General features: G+C 38.8%; 1 protein-coding gene and 1 long non-coding RNA gene across 5 annotated transcripts in view; both read left to right on the forward strand.

Annotated features, from left to right (window-relative positions):
• pcxa (pyruvate carboxylase a) overlaps positions 1 to 15,656 on the forward strand; it is a 169,513-nt gene that overhangs the window by 34,708 nt on the left and 119,149 nt on the right. For all 4 annotated transcript variants that reach the window (XR_014537208.1, XR_014537209.1, XM_083564517.1 and 1 more), the window contains exon 8: positions 4,680 to 4,798. Coding sequence is in view for 2 of the 4 variants with exons in the window: in XM_083564517.1 (XP_083420643.1) it covers positions 4,680 to 4,798 (119 nt within the window). In the remaining 2 variants the exon portion in view is untranslated. The remainder of the gene's footprint in view (positions 1 to 4,679; positions 4,799 to 15,656) is intronic.
• LOC310738526 lies at positions 7,003 to 9,640 on the forward strand. Its single transcript, XR_014537108.1, has 2 exons — positions 7,003 to 7,910; positions 7,993 to 9,640. It is a non-coding gene; the product is annotated as an uncharacterized lncRNA (long non-coding RNA).

Raw genomic sequence — 15,656 nt, forward strand, 5'->3', positions numbered from 1 at the left:
GAGCAAGATGAATGTCTCGCTTACAAACACAACACCAATTATCTGGGAACTTTTTTTTCCTTTTTTTTTGGGTAAAGCTTCATAAATTGCATCATTTGTTGTTGCCATTCCAGCAAAACAATAAAATTGGCCTTTTTTTCCCCTCTCGAGTGCAGAAATTAAATTAGAGCTTGTAATTAAATGAGGTTCAGAACATGGTTCGTGGTGGGAGTGGGATGATGTTCAAAGTGAGAGGGGTCTCGTGAAATTCGATTTGACGTTGTCTTGTAGTTTTAGTTGCCATGGTGACAGCTGCAGCTCTCGCAGCCTTGCGCACAGGTTGAGGATCTCAGCCTTGACATGATTCCTTCAGCACTCTTCATTCCAGGCCTGTGTTCTCTTCCTTAGCATTGCTTCTTCTCTGCCTCCTCATCTCTTAGCCCGTAAGTGTGTGTTTGAGTATATAGAGGAAATAAAAACCTCCAGCTTTGTGGCAGGTCAGTGAACAGAAGAGTTTTTCGTGGGTTTTTTTTGTTTTCCAAATATTCCATATTCACTTTTTTCTCTCTCCTCATCTCTCTTCAACCATGATTTATTTATTTAGCCTCGGTTCAGAATCCCTCCGTGTGACCTCCCTTGACTTCGGAGTGCTCCACATCACCCAGAAATGTTGGTGCTGTGGGTGCTGGGAGGTAATTACAAATCGTATCAAGCTGTGAAACTTGTAATTACTCTTTTCCCCGTGCCCCCTCCTTCCCCTTCTCATGCCTCTCTGTGGAATGCCATCTGTCCTCATCTTCGTTCTTGTCCTCGCTCACCCGTCCCTCCCATCTCCCCCTCCCCAAACCACTTTCTGTTTTCGTCTCGTTATTAGACCAGATCTGTTTATACACCAATTCATTCGGTCAACCTTTTTTTTATTTTTTTATTTGTTTTTAACCATAGTGACGCCACACATTTTCAGACACCGAGCAAAATAGTGCTATTTAGAATGAGTTATGGAGAAAATATTGTCCAAACCTCTTAAGAAAAACTGTACAGGTAGTCCCCAATTAACGATGGAGAGGCATTGTGATCGTAACTTAAATATTGTCTGGACATGGTCTAGCCTACCTAAGCGTTTTAAAGAATGGGGATTAGTATGGGGTGGTAAACTGTAATTTATGAATAGTTTAACAATTTACAATTCATTCAGCAAAACAGAATAATTTACACTTCCGTAATGTAAAAATGTTACGGAATATATTAGGGCTGCAGCTATCGATTATTTGAAGGGTAAGAAGTAAATTTTCTTTCTTAAAGCGCAATACTAAATATACAAGAGACTCTTAAAATGAACAAGTGTTTCCTTTTGCGAAAAATGTTAATTTTTATTTTGCTGCAATTTCAAAGAAGAATGTGAAAATTACCGTATTACACTAAAATTCGCATACAAATAAAAAAAGAAAAAGTCTTCAATAAAAATCTATTTAAAATGACTCAAAAATTTTAAAACGTGTTTTCTTTTAGTTTAAAATGATCCCAAACTTTGTAAGCGTTGTCGTGTTTCTTTGGCCTGAATCTTCTCGCCTATCGTTTTTTTTTTCTTTTTTTTCTCTCCCTATTTCTCTTTTTATTTATTTATTTTTTTTGCAGCATCTTCACTTTATAGCGCATTAGTTTAGCTGGTGGTGCATCAGTAATAATGGTCTGTGGGGAAACAGTGCTCAGTGTGTAGTTGAATGGACACATTTAAAAAATAGTTTTTATTCATTTTTATTATATATATTTATTCTAGTTACTTGAGTTACTTAAGGAGTTAAAATTGTGCTTTGAAACACCAAAATACTCGACAGCGGTCAACAGTCATCTCACAAGATGGGAGATGCGCAATTTCTGACTACGTCCTGAACTTGATATTAAAATTAAAAAAAATTTCTATCACTATCATCGTCGCAAGATCAAAAAATCGTAAGTTGGACAATTGTTACTTGGGGACTACCTGTACTTCTTGCTCATAATTTCAGTATTACTCAAACAACTCAATTATTGTATTGTCCAAAATCGTTCATCATAAATAATCAACCTCCTAAGTAGGCCTGTCTCAGTAATTACTACATATTGACCTATTGCGTGATGCACATCATTTTTGGTCTCATAAAAATGACCATCTCCAACATTTTTCTCTGATTTTGTCGAGTCAGCTCTGAAAACGTGGTCCAGGCAGTGACACCAACGGACAGTGACTGGTGAAGAGAATGCATTACCTGCATATATCTGTTGTTATTTAGAGTCTTCCTGACAGCCATATTGAAAGAATAAATCCAAACAGACTTGGTTTCAAATTCGCAAGCTGCAGCACCGGTGTGGAAACGTTTTGGATTTATATGAATGTGAGAACAGCCAATTAACTTAATAAGTGGCAGTGAAAAGTAGCTTTAAAACGTGTCCAAACATAACGTCCCTGCCCAGTTTTTTTCTTTTTAACTTGGTCCTAAAACCCTTAAAATGTGTTAACGTACACAAAAAGTAGCTATCGAAGCTACTCAAGTTATCATTGAGTACCGCTGTACACCGTTTTATCATGAGATGGAAGGAAACTTTCCTAACTGGTCAACATTTTGTAGATTTGATCTAAGGAACAGCATTACGCTGATTCATGCTGACAAGAATGTTTGAGCTATTTTTGGTTAGCCTCTAACAATGGTGGTAAGCAGAAACGCATCTCATGCTACACACCTCTGAACCTTGAGCCAACAAAAGCAAAGAACCACATTACTGTGAGGTCAAGAGCTCGAACCATGAGGCTCCACTGGACGCAGATTGACATCGACTGGATTATCAAACGGCTAAGGCCCTCAGGATGGCGTGGTTGGATGTGTATGTTTATAATGGTGCACTCTGAAATCGTTGTCCTTCACTTCGTCACACACTTGTTCCTTTTGTCAGTAGAATCTATCAGAATGAGCGAGTGAGTGTCTTAAGCTTGAGATGGATGGAGGATGCAAGTAATCTCTACCCCACCTGACTGCTTCTCGTTTTCAAAGCCGCCACGTCTAGACAGTGATCGAGCGTGTGCGCTGATGACATGGAGTAGGGTTTGGGGAAAAGTGGGAGTTTTCTTGCGGCATTGTGAGATTTCTTGTCTTAAAAGCTGCTTTTGTGACTTTTGTGACACCGGGACGCATATTTGATGTTTCACATAATCTCAGCCTTTATAATAAACATCTAAAATGCAGTGTGTTACCAGATATACAGTGTGTATATATATATATATATATATATATATATCTTGTTTGAGTTTCTGTAACTTTTATTAAAAGTTGCTGGTGTCTGCACTTTGTAAGAGTCGCAGTGAAAAGTCCGAAAAGTTTCTCGGCACAGGTGAGTGCTCAGCACAGAGGAGTTGATGCGTTAGGGTTTTTTTTTTTTTTCTTTTTCAGGCAAAAAGACAAGCTGCGTTTTTGTCTCATTAACTTCGAGACAGAGAGGAGGACAGATCGTTGAGCGAACAGCTGTTTAGCGTCTCTGTAACGTAAGCAAAACGGGTACAGACTTGTCGTGTGCTCGTTCCGCAACATTAAATTTGTAATCATTGGCAGATTGCTGTGGTATAGGTGCAATAACGCACTTCGGCATGTCACTTCCGTGCTGCTCTGTGAAAATAATAATGGCATCCTGGCATGTTTTCCGTTTGTTACACGATACGTCGTATGTTATCATGCTGCTCGGCGGTTCGGGAGTCTCTTTTATATGCGTTAGGGAATAGACGCCTAGTGTCTAATAAACTGGAGCGAAAAGAACTCATTCCTTCCTACATGGAAGCCTGGGCACAGATCTGTTGCTGAATTCTGAACTTGTGACCTCCTGACAATAGGATGGCAGCCTTACTAGACTATAGAGATTGGTTTTGGAGAATGAGTAGGCTCTTGGAATATTTCTCATATTCAATAACCAGATAATTCAATCCTGGAAAATGGTGTGCAATGTGAGGCAGAACAGCGGCTTTACAGCGAAGAGTACCGTATAGTAATATGGCTGGCCGCCATGTTTTAATTGCCAACTCCTGACTTGGACGACTATATAATGCGAGATTAATGAATCCAGCCCGAGTATATTGTAACCATTCTGTCGGAGCCGGCTGTGTTTTATACACACTGCTGATTGTGGATTTGGGCTGAGCCATGTGATCAGAGCGGTGTGAAGGTGCACTCTGCTGAGACGAGCGCAGTCCTTTCTCTATGCAATCTGGGTTTTGGGTTCAGGACAGACTATTGGGGGGGGGCGAAGATGTGGTAACCGATTACCTGCTGTGCTCTAGCCTGCTCTATGCCTTTTTTGCTTTTTATAAGCATGCTGCCAGCCAGCCAGCAGTTTTAAAGGTCAGCTTTAAATGTTTAATCATCTTATTTGCCTTAAGGGTCCAGCAATATATATATATATTTTTTTTTACCACGTATAAAAATCCAGGTGCGCTGATATTTCTGTTGAAATCATAAACCTATGTTGAGTTTTGCTGAATAAAATTTGCCAGCGTTGCCTGTTATTTTTTTTTCACCTCATTACTGTTTTGCCCTAATGTTGTTGTGATGGTCTTGATTACGTTTGGTGGGTTTTGAAAGACCGTCTCGACGCTTTTTTTTTTCATGTCTTTTTAAATGCATTTGCCGTATGTGTGTACTATTACTGTGTGGTCCTTAATTCCGTTTCCTGTCCCTCAGGTCGGGTACGAGAACGCCGGCACGGTCGAGTTCCTGGTGGACAAGAACGGAAAGCACTACTTCATCGAGGTGAACTCTCGTCTCCAAGTGGAGCACACGGTTACCGAGGAGATCACTGAGTGAGTGCAGATTAATAACGCACACAAATTACAATGAGTTTATTGTGCTGAGCGGAACGAATATTTTTCTAAATGAAAACCAGGTTTATTGAGTTCCTTTTGCATGCACTGTCTGCAGTCGTATTCTCCATTCAAATCATGTGGTAACGGTTCTTAGTAAAGAGCTTCTTAGCTGTGATCTTCTTCTTCTTACTGATAAACACTGTATGGACAACAGTTTGTAGACACTTGAGCATAAGATTTGTGCTTTTTGAACATCCAATTCCTCATTTTGTCTCCATTTTCTGTTATAATAACCTCCAAAATCTGGTGGAACATCTTAAAAGAATAGATAGTGAAGAGAGCACATTTATGCTCATTCAGCCACAAGGTTGTTAGTACATCCACTGATGTGGGTGAAGCGTGTGTCAGTCAGCAGTCTAGAGCCCAATTCATTGCTTTTTTTCAGATTAATCAGCACCGATAGTTTATTGCTGGAACTATCTGATGTTTGCAAAAAACCATGCCGTTAGGTTTTCTGGCTTCCATTCTGCTGTATTTACAAGAGCGGCTTCTAGAGGCGAATCCCCGATGTCACATGCTGTTTGTTTTTACACGCGAGACTGCGCGCTGCATGGAGAGCGATATATTTATCAATTCTTGATTTATATAATTATTTATTAACATTCATATTTATTTGAGCACTGGTTTTGTTTAGTACTATTTTACACGGAGCAGGGTCCCTGGTGGTCTAGTGGTTAGGATGCGACGCTCTCACCGCTGTGGCCCCGGGTTTGATCCCCGGTCAGGGAACCAACCCCAGCCACTCTTGGTGCCGGTCCCAAGCCTGAGAAAATGGGGAGGGTTTGTATAAGGAAGGCCATCCAGCGTAAAAACGTGTCAAATCAAACATGCGGATGATCCGCTGTGGCGACCCCTAATGGGAGAAGCCGAAAGAAAGTTATTTTATTACTATTTTACATAAAGCGTTATGTATGTTTCCAACTTTGTGGTGCTTTGCGGAGAAGATCCACATAGGGCCAGAAAAGTCAGGTATTACCATATAGTTTATTTCTTTCTGACATAGTAATTCAGATTGGTGGTGTGTTCAAATGCTTCATTTTTGTTGACTGACTTTGATAGAATTAGTGTCTTTATATAGTACTGAAGATTTAACCTGTGGTGTGTGTTGAATAAATGAAATGTTGGAATGATAAATCAACTGAATCTTGCAAGCATTTCAACATAATAATGAGGCTCAGGTTTTTTTGCAGCATGCTAATTAGAAACAAAGAGTCGGTCAGGCCGTTGGAAGCCAGATTGCTTCGTGAACTCAGTACCAGAGTCGAGCAGCTCAGGTCAAGCTCCAGCAAAGACCTGTGAACCGCTACACATTTTGTTTATATATCCAATATACACAGTAGATGGAACATTTTTTATATTTCTGACTGATTAGGTATTTTGGGTTTTCTGATGTTAGCCAACAACACCTAGAAATCTCACCTCATCCTCTATTACACATTTTCTTGTCTTGACTGTTGGTGCACCTCAATCAGCTCCTCAGTTTCTTACATTGGGAATGTGTACATGGTGTGCATGAGCTGAGGGAACTGGTAAGGAACCCTGGCTTACTACATATTGGACACTGATGACTCGTATTGCACAATACATATTCAACAAGGGGCAGAATGATCCTCAGCAGTTATAACTGTTCGATCTAACAGTTCTTTCCTTAATCCCAAAATAGCGCATATTTAAGCTAACAAATTCATATGACCTAAAAACCTAATCACAGGGGTTTCTGTCATGGCACTTCAAGCAGGATCATAAGCTACGTAGTGCAAAATAACCATCATTTACCATCGAAAGTCAGTGCAAACAAACTAAGACTACAAAATTTTGGACTAAAGAGCAAATGTTTTTTGCAGTTGACGCAAAAACTTAAATGGTCGATCAGGTCCCTGACTAGTTAAGTACTAAGATGATTGGGACTCCTGACAACGCCATTACTTCCTGTCAAACGAAATTGAGGATGGGTTGAATACATGAACGTAAAAATCCAGAAGGTACTTTTGAACGGAGCTAATGTTAGGCAAGTACATAGTTAACACTAGTTAGCCATAGAAATACCCAGAAAAATATGTTTGGCAAAAAATGATCAAGGAAAGCTTTTGAGTTAAAGTCTGTTTTTTGTAATTTTAACTGTAGACAGTTACAAACAAACCAAACAAATAGTTATGTTAAAATCACACCTTATCATTATTTGCTCTTCTGTGCCGCTCAACAATAAACATTTCGACCACGTGGAATCGTTCCATGATTTTACTAATCAATAAATCAGTAATATACTGTGTGTCTGGGAATTTGTTGTGGTTTTTATATCATTTTTGTAAAAGAATTCTGCCCTGGTCTTATCACACCCTCATCTCAGTCTTCTGGCGAAAGCATCCCGGTGTGAGATCCACTGGACTGTACATGTCCCTCAAGTGACTGCTTTATCAAGCGCTTTATCTTGCGCCACACTGAAGGCCTGACATTTCCATTCTTACAGCTGCCTTTTCTGCTCTAGAGAACTCGCGACAAAATATCCGCCGACATTCTACCAGCGCGCAATTAACGGCTCAAAATAGCTAAGAAATTATTTTTAAGCTGTTCCTTAAAAATATAATTTTCCATAATGTTGATGAATGTTTTACCTGGTCTGAAACGTACGCAGGTCGAAAATCCAACCAGTAAACACGGTCATGGATTTAGGGTTTTTTTTTTTGGAGGGGGGGGGGGGGGATTAAGCAGGATAGGAAGTGGGTCTGGAGAAAACTGCAGAATAAGTGGATCTCGAAAGGAAACGATGTGAATATAAATATCTCTCCTCTCCAAGAAGGTGCAGAACTGCTTCATGTCTCTGCGTCTTGTTGCAGCGACAGTTGGGAATTAAGTTGGCAGAGAATAAATGAGTCTTTGGCACAGATAACAAATGATTTCTTTGTGTGGAGTGTGTACATGTATCCTGTACGTACTAATATCAAAAATATTTCAGCATAAAGGCTCATTAATGCCTCGTCTACAGTATGCTCAATTTAAGCTGTATTTCAACCATAAGAACATGCATGTACATAGAACATCATCTATAAAAGTATTTGGACTTTTTGTGACTTTTTCTGGCAATTTGTGATTCTTCCCCAAAACTGATACCACAGTTTTCCCTTCTCTTTGAGACCTGAGGCTATTCCAGCATGAAGCCCCTGTGCCCTTATGTCAGGTTTCTGTAACTATTTAACACCTTGTTGGATTGTAATTTGTACAATACTGCTAGGAAAAACTGAATGTTTTATATAGTAATTAATGTTTTATGGATTTGATGATGACCTTGTGTCTGCCATGTATTTAGTCCTGATGCTAACATGGCAATACAAATTAAACAAACCAACAATGCCCCTGTGCATAAAACCAGCTCTATGAACATGATTTGGAGTGGTAGATGTCCTGCTACCGAGCTCTGACCTCTGACCCTAGCTTTGGGATGAATGGGAACGCTGACTGCACCCCAGGCCTCCTCACTTCACCTACATCTGTACCTGACTATACACCCTTGTGGCTGAATGAGCACAAATCTCCACAAAATCTAGTGGAACATCTTCCTAGCAGAGTGGAGTTTTTTTTTTTTTTATAACAGCAGGACTAAATGTGAAATGGGATGTAAAAAAAAAAAAAGAAAAGTGGTCAAGTGTCCAGAAATGTTTGTCCCTATACTGTACAGTATTTCACTACAATGGTTGCTGAAATGTGTACTCACTTCAGTATTTCTTCTCAAGGTGCAATACTATAGAAATAAAACTTATATATATTTTAGTCAATGTGCATCTTGTACAGCAGTACACATTTTCTGTCTTTTAGAAAATAACGCAACATACAGCCATTATTGTCAGAATAACTGGCAACAAAAGTGAATGACATCACAGAGCTGCTGGATGTTAAACACATGGAGCTTCTCCACCTTCTGCTTCAGGAGGCCCCACAGGTGCTCAATAGGTTTCAGGTCTGGAGACATACTTGGCCACTCAATCACCTTTTACCTTCGCTTTCCTCAGCAAAGCAGTTGTCATCTTGGCAGTGTGTTTGGGGTCGTTATTATTTTGGAAAACTGTCGTTCGGCCCATTTTCTGAAGGGAGGGCATCATGTTCTGCTTTAGAATGCCACAGTACATGTTGGAATGCATGTCTCCTAAATAAACCACAGCTTTCCAGTACCAGCAGCACTCATGCAGCCCCGGACCATGATGTAACCACCTCCATGCTTGACTGTCGGCAAGACACTATTTTCTTATTGGTCCTCACCAGGGTGTCTTCACACATGCTGGACACCATCTGGGCCAAACAAGTTTATCTTAGTCTCATCAGACCACAGGACATTGTTCCAGTACTTTATGCTCTTGGACTTTTTGTGGGGTTTTTTGTGAGCCAGCTTCATAAAAGGCTTCTTTTTGGGACGTTGGCCGTGCAAACCAACTTGTTGCAGCGTGCGGCATGCAGCTTTGACTTACTTGCGCCGCCGGCATTATGTTTTATGTGTGGTTTGTTTTTCAGGTGGGAAAACACACTCTTCTATAAGCCAAAAATTAAGAGCAAAGACTGCATTTGCGAGAGGGCAGGACATGCCTGACCATGTTTTCTTCCGTTATGGAATAAATAATGAACTTTTTCTACCCTCTTGCCTCCCTAGGATTATAGCTTTTAGATATAAAACACTAGTTGGTACTCAGATCATGGTTCTACCACTAGCCTAATACTCATGGTAATGCTAATAATGTAATTCAATAATCATCATCAGTCCCACTTCTTGTTAGGTGTCTTTACCGACTATGTTTATTGGGTACAATAATTCTTATGTTAATGTATTGCAGTGCACGTGATGCCACTGTGCTGTGATGCGTAAAAGACTGGCACAAGTTTCATGGAAGGCATAGGTTTAAGGGATTAGGGTTAGCCGTGTCATTTTCGATGTAATTAATGCGACTGCAGATCAAACTGTGTTGTGGTAATTTTTGTTTTGCTAAGGTTTGCACATGTTGCTATGCTCTTAATGACCGATTTGCTCAAATTATATCCTGTTCCTAAAATATGAAATATCCCAATATATCATTGTATCGGATCGCAACCCCTGTATCGTGATGCGTATCGTATCGACAGATTCTTGCTGATTCACATTCCTACTTGCCTAGAATCATGTGGTAAAGAATATTCGCATCACATTCTTTTTTATGACCATATGAGAATTGATTACTATCGGAATCCTTTGGCGGTGTCGGTGCATTCTTAATTTGTTTGCAGTTTATTCTTGTTTTGAAAGTTGTTACTTTTTAGGCTCTCTATGACTCAAATCCTTTCTGTAACTAAGCGTACCTTAATACCTGATGATAAGTAGAAGTAATTAGACTAAAGCGGCACTGCCTGTCTTAGAGATGAGGGAAAAAAAACACTAGGTTTACTTGAAGGATGCAAATACACATGTGCATCTCCTGTGCACATCCTTCATTTTTTCAATTTGTTTGGGTTTGCTTTATATTTCATCTCTCTTTCCGCCCTCCTGTTACTTTTCCAGCCCAGCGAGTCCACCAGATGCAATAGTGCTTCATTCATTATAGATGTCCGTCTTGTCACCTGAAATTGGAGCTGTCTGGTCTAATTTGGCGTTCCACCGCTACTGAGCCCGAACCCTCAATAAGCACGTTCCTACAGTCACAGAACGTTTCTATTTTCACACCTTGGAGCTGAGGGTGCAACCTGTATGCCCTGCCCTTAACCACTAGCCCTGCTTGCATTTTCTTTTTTTTTTCCTTTTCTTTCCACTGACTTACTCTATAAACAGCCTGACAGCTGGGTTTATACAAGCATGAAGAGGTTGAGGCAGGGCTTTTACACTCCTTTTAAGATCTGCAGTCTCGAAAGAAATTTCAACCTTGGCTATTACACAAAGAAAAATAATCAAAAAGGCTTAAGTCTAAAGAAGGTTTTAAAAAAAGGCAGCTTTTTGATTCATGGAATTTTTTAAACATTTTTACATTTTGTTAAAAGGTTTTATTTATCATGGTATGCTGATGTTCTGTACCATTTATTAGAAATGTATAGCTCCTTATAATCCTGGTAATGTTGGAGGCAATTTTATAGTATCCTGGAGTACTTACTGTATTTGCTTTTTAATTCATTCATACATAAGCTAGCCCACCGGCCTTGTAAAAGCATTAGTGTCCTGTTGTTCAGAAATCTTCTGATAGGAAGGTCATGGGTTTCATGAGAGTAACATGGGTCTTTTCACATAAACGTAGTTGATTAATCTTCTGACAAAAAGGATGATAGGAACTTTATAGCTATAAATCATAGTACTTTGGATACTCGAGTAAAAGTACAAATGTATTTGCCTTCTAATGTACCCAAGTGAAAGTTTTTCAATGGAGCACTTTTTTTTTTTTTTTTTTTTTTTTACTGTATCACCGTATTTTCCGGACTATAAGCCGCTACTTTTTTTCTCTCGTTTTGAACCCTGCGGCTTAAACAATGAAGCGGCTAATATATGGGTTTTTCCCGGTTTCACAAGCTTCAAGCCAAAAAACTGAGCCCCATAACATTAGACCAATGAAATTGCCGAACGGGTTCAGGTGAACCAATGAAACTCTTTATATTAAATCAGATGCGCTCCCACTGAATCGGGCCGCAGAACATCATAAATATGGATGATGTTCCTCTGACGTTTGACCTGCCGCTCACTCGGACTGTCTACAGGAAATGCGAATCATTCGTCACTCTGAAAACAACCGGGCATGAAAAAACACACTTCACCTGTGTTCTGAGCTGCACGGCATCGGGAGAAAAGCTTCACCGATGGTGATTTTTAAACGCACGACGATGCTGAAAGAAAAACTCCCGAGAGAAATAGTTGTGAAAGGAAGGAGGAAGACAGTGAACAATGACTTTCTTGGTAGGCTACTGTTTAGATACAAGCCGTGTTAGTCACCGTCTTTCGTTAAAGCCTTTGTAAAGTTCATTAGTTTCAGTGTAGACAGGCTTATAGACAGGTGTGGCTTATTTATGTTCAAAATAAAAATCTTTGTCAAATTCAGTAGATGCGGCTTATATTTGGGTGTGCTTAATAGTCCGGAAATTACGGTACATGGTCTGTGAACTTTGTCCACCATTTTCTCTATAGTTATAGATAATGGTGGAAAAGATCCAAAACAAGTTTCTAATGTTCTAATTTCTGTATACAAATCTCTTTATTAGTCACTCTCATTACATAATCTTGTTTCATTAAATTGAGTTTTTCTTGTGTACTGAGGAAAAGCAACAGTGAGATATTAACCTAAGTCATACTTTAGTAAAAGTTTGTAAATCTTACTGCAAAACTGACTCAATTACAAGCTAAGTCACCAATTCCAATATATCATGAGTAAGTCATTAAAGTATCCGATGTGAACAGTACCTGTGCAGCTTTGAGCCTACATTCAATAGGAGTCAAATACTCAGGTCCTCAACACACACACGTGAGTGAAAAGCAAAAAAACCCCAAATGATTTGAGATTTTATTACCTAAAATAGAAATCAAAATGTTCACCTCAACACTGCATTAGCCATCAACACAACAGCCTCTTCAACGTGCCAGAATGAAACAAAGATTAAACAAATTAGTCATAAGTGTTTAATGGACAAATAAAATGAAAATGACACAATTATATAATTTTAATATATAATAAATAAGTGTAATCAATAATTGATAAAAAAAAACTGCTTGTGTTGGCTTACACTTTGTCACTGGCTGCAGCAATGCCCTTAATTAATTGTGAAACACCTGGTATTCGGCAAGGTGCTAATTCGCCTTCATGTTCCAGGTGGTATTAAATAGTTTCGAGATCAGTTTTGTGACACGCCAACAGATGGCAGCACAAGGCTGGACGCACAGTCACAGGGAAAACCGCAACCTTTCTAAGCCAGTGTGCCAAAAATAATCGTCCTGCAGCTCCATTTGCACAGCTTTCTCCGACCAGGATCGGTACCATGGCTGCGATCTCATCATGGACAGCAAGTTGGAGCAAAGAGCAAACGTGAAATTCTGTGTGAAACTGACACAAAGACGCTTGACACGATTTGGCAATAAGTTGCTCGAGGTGTTTCGAGTGGCATGTGCGCTTCAAGAGCAAAAGAACCTCACCGAATCATAAGTGATCCAGAAGACCAGACTGTCAATAGCGATTTCTACTGCCAGGTTTTAAGGTGTCTAATGGAGGACATCCAGCGAAAGCGACTGGATTTGTGGCACGTTAGTCTTAAAACTTGTACCAATTCGTAAAGTAGCTTCAGTGGGTGAAAAAAGATCAATCGCACCTAGTACCTTTTGATACCCTCTAGATGGCGATAGATCGACTTTTCTGCAGAATAAATAAGCTACAGCAGATAAAGTCGACGTGCGAAATGTAACGTTGCTTATCTTTGATACTCAGTAAAACCAGAAATTTGCCAATAAATTTAGGTAGTTACGAAGTATTTTTACAGAATTACTTTAAACCACTGCATAAATGTAAATGCATTTTCTACAATGACGTAACAATGTATGGCAAGCTAGTATATATGTAAAAATGTTTGGGTACAAGATGTAAAAAAATGTATATATTGTTCCTGGTTGCATCTTTATTTTCTCTCCTTGTGACAGGAGAGTTACTTGACTGCTGTATACTTCAGATTTAGAGCGAGTAGCATGGAAATGTGTTGCATCATTATGAAGTGGCGTACACTGAAAATGTCTGTTTGGCAAAAGTCAATATAGAGTTTTGTTCTTTGGAAAATGACCGGTTGTTGTTTTCCCTCCAACAGCAGACAAGTACCCCAAAAAAACAAAAAAAAACTATCCAGAGCCTGAACATGACTTGTTGTTGTCCTGGATACCTGGGTTACTGATTTTATACCCTCTCTCATGTAGTGGAAAAGCATGTTGTACTGTGCTTTTAAAATGAATGTTTGTTAGCAAGAATACAGAATTTGTGTAACAGAATAATAATTTCTTCTGCTGGACTGTACAGGATAAAAACCTTTTCAATTCAGTTTGACTTGTGTAGTGCTTTTAACAGATTGTCCCAAAGCAGCTTTTTTAAAAAAAGAAATAAAATGTATACAAATATACATTTTAGCATCATAAATGAGTTACTTTGCACGAGCGGCCGAACGGTTTCGACGTTTTCGGTGGTTGAGCTCGTTTGAAGGTCTTCCTGATCTCTTGTCATCTTCCAGTGATGTTTTTCAGCTCTTAAAGCCATTCGAAAAACCTTATTGTTGAGGTTATCAAATGTACACCGGTTGAAACTTGAATACAAAACTGTTTATGGCAATTGTAATCTGAAAGCATTGAAGATTGTTTATTAAATACAGACCAAATCCATCCTCCTGGTTCTTGCGTTTAGCCCTTAGATCTTTCAAATCTTAAGAGCAGCGAGGGGTCTCTAGTTGAAGAGAATTCTATCCAGAGATATGACTGTCAGGATGAATTTAGCAGGTCTGGGGAAAAAAGAGACAGGACCACTGGCATCTCAGAATTTATATTAATTAAAACTGCCATTTATATTTTAATTAAAAAAGATTTAAATAATTATCAGCCAAACCATGCTATTAGAACCCACTGCTTTGGTTTGAACCATAGTCGAACTTTTTTTGTCATTTAATTTGTATAATTTTTCTACACATTTTACTTTTAAAAGACAGAAAAAATCCTATAAAAAAAATTCTATTATGTTTATTAAATCAGTCCTTCAGTGGATGTGTCTACCTTGCAAACTTTACTAGTAAAGTAATTCAATATTTTTGTCTAATATACACTAGGTAATAATGGTACCTCAACTGCTAGCTGTTCCTGGTGAAGGTGTGTGTGTGTGTGAGCTGTTATAATTGCTAGTGATTAGTATATAAGCTACAGAACCTAGCAGGAAACTAGCTAGCAAATATTAACAATCTGAGTTTCACAGGTCTCCTGTCAGGACTGGCGTCGAACTTTAGCCTTGCTATTATTAAAGCTGTATTATTGAAGACTGTATAAAGGAAACACTTAGCTGTTAGAGAGTCTTTTGCTGCCTCAGTAATCCCATTTGTATAGATACTGTAAAAAAATCCTGTTAATTTGTGGATAAAATATACACTAAATAAATACATTGAAATTGCAAGCTGGTAAAAAATGTGGCGCTGTTCATGCCATTGGTCACTTAGTAAACGTATTGTGGTGCTTGTGTTTAGGTAACTCAATGTTGATCACGATTTTTTGAACTTTAGAGCATTGTTGTCTTATTGTGGCAAATTTACAAATGAAGCTTGATAGTTATGTACTGTACAGATGTGCATCTGCATAACTGAGGCGATTCAATTCGCATCTCGTTGCACAGCCAATGAAACGATACATATGAAGCAGCTATCGATGCGATATGATTCACCCTATTACGATGCAGTGCGATCCGATTTGATTCAACACGATGCGATACTGTGCACTAGAAAAATCTGTTCTAAATGTACCGTGAATTAATACTTTCCGAATTAATACTCTAATCAAAACGTACATGGATTTTTACTAGTGAAACCAAACTCCGAATAGAGCATGAAGACAAAATATTCTTGTAAATATTTTAGTCATTTTGGTGTTTTTATATTACGTAAATCATCAGAACACCAAAAGGAGATTTTGCTATGTTTCCACACGGACGGTTTTAATTGCCGGATGTTTGCATCATGGCAGAAAGTTGAGACTTGGCACATCAGTAAAACATATGTTAAATACAACCCTAATATAAATACATTGTTTTTTTACCGATGCAACTATGTTAAAAAATAATGCATCATTATACAAATTTTTATT

The sequence above is a fragment of the Silurus aristotelis genome (genome assembly GCF_946808225.1).
Source record: "Silurus aristotelis genome assembly, chromosome: 16".
Classification (NCBI taxonomy): Eukaryota; Metazoa; Chordata; class Actinopteri; order Siluriformes; family Siluridae; genus Silurus; species Silurus aristotelis.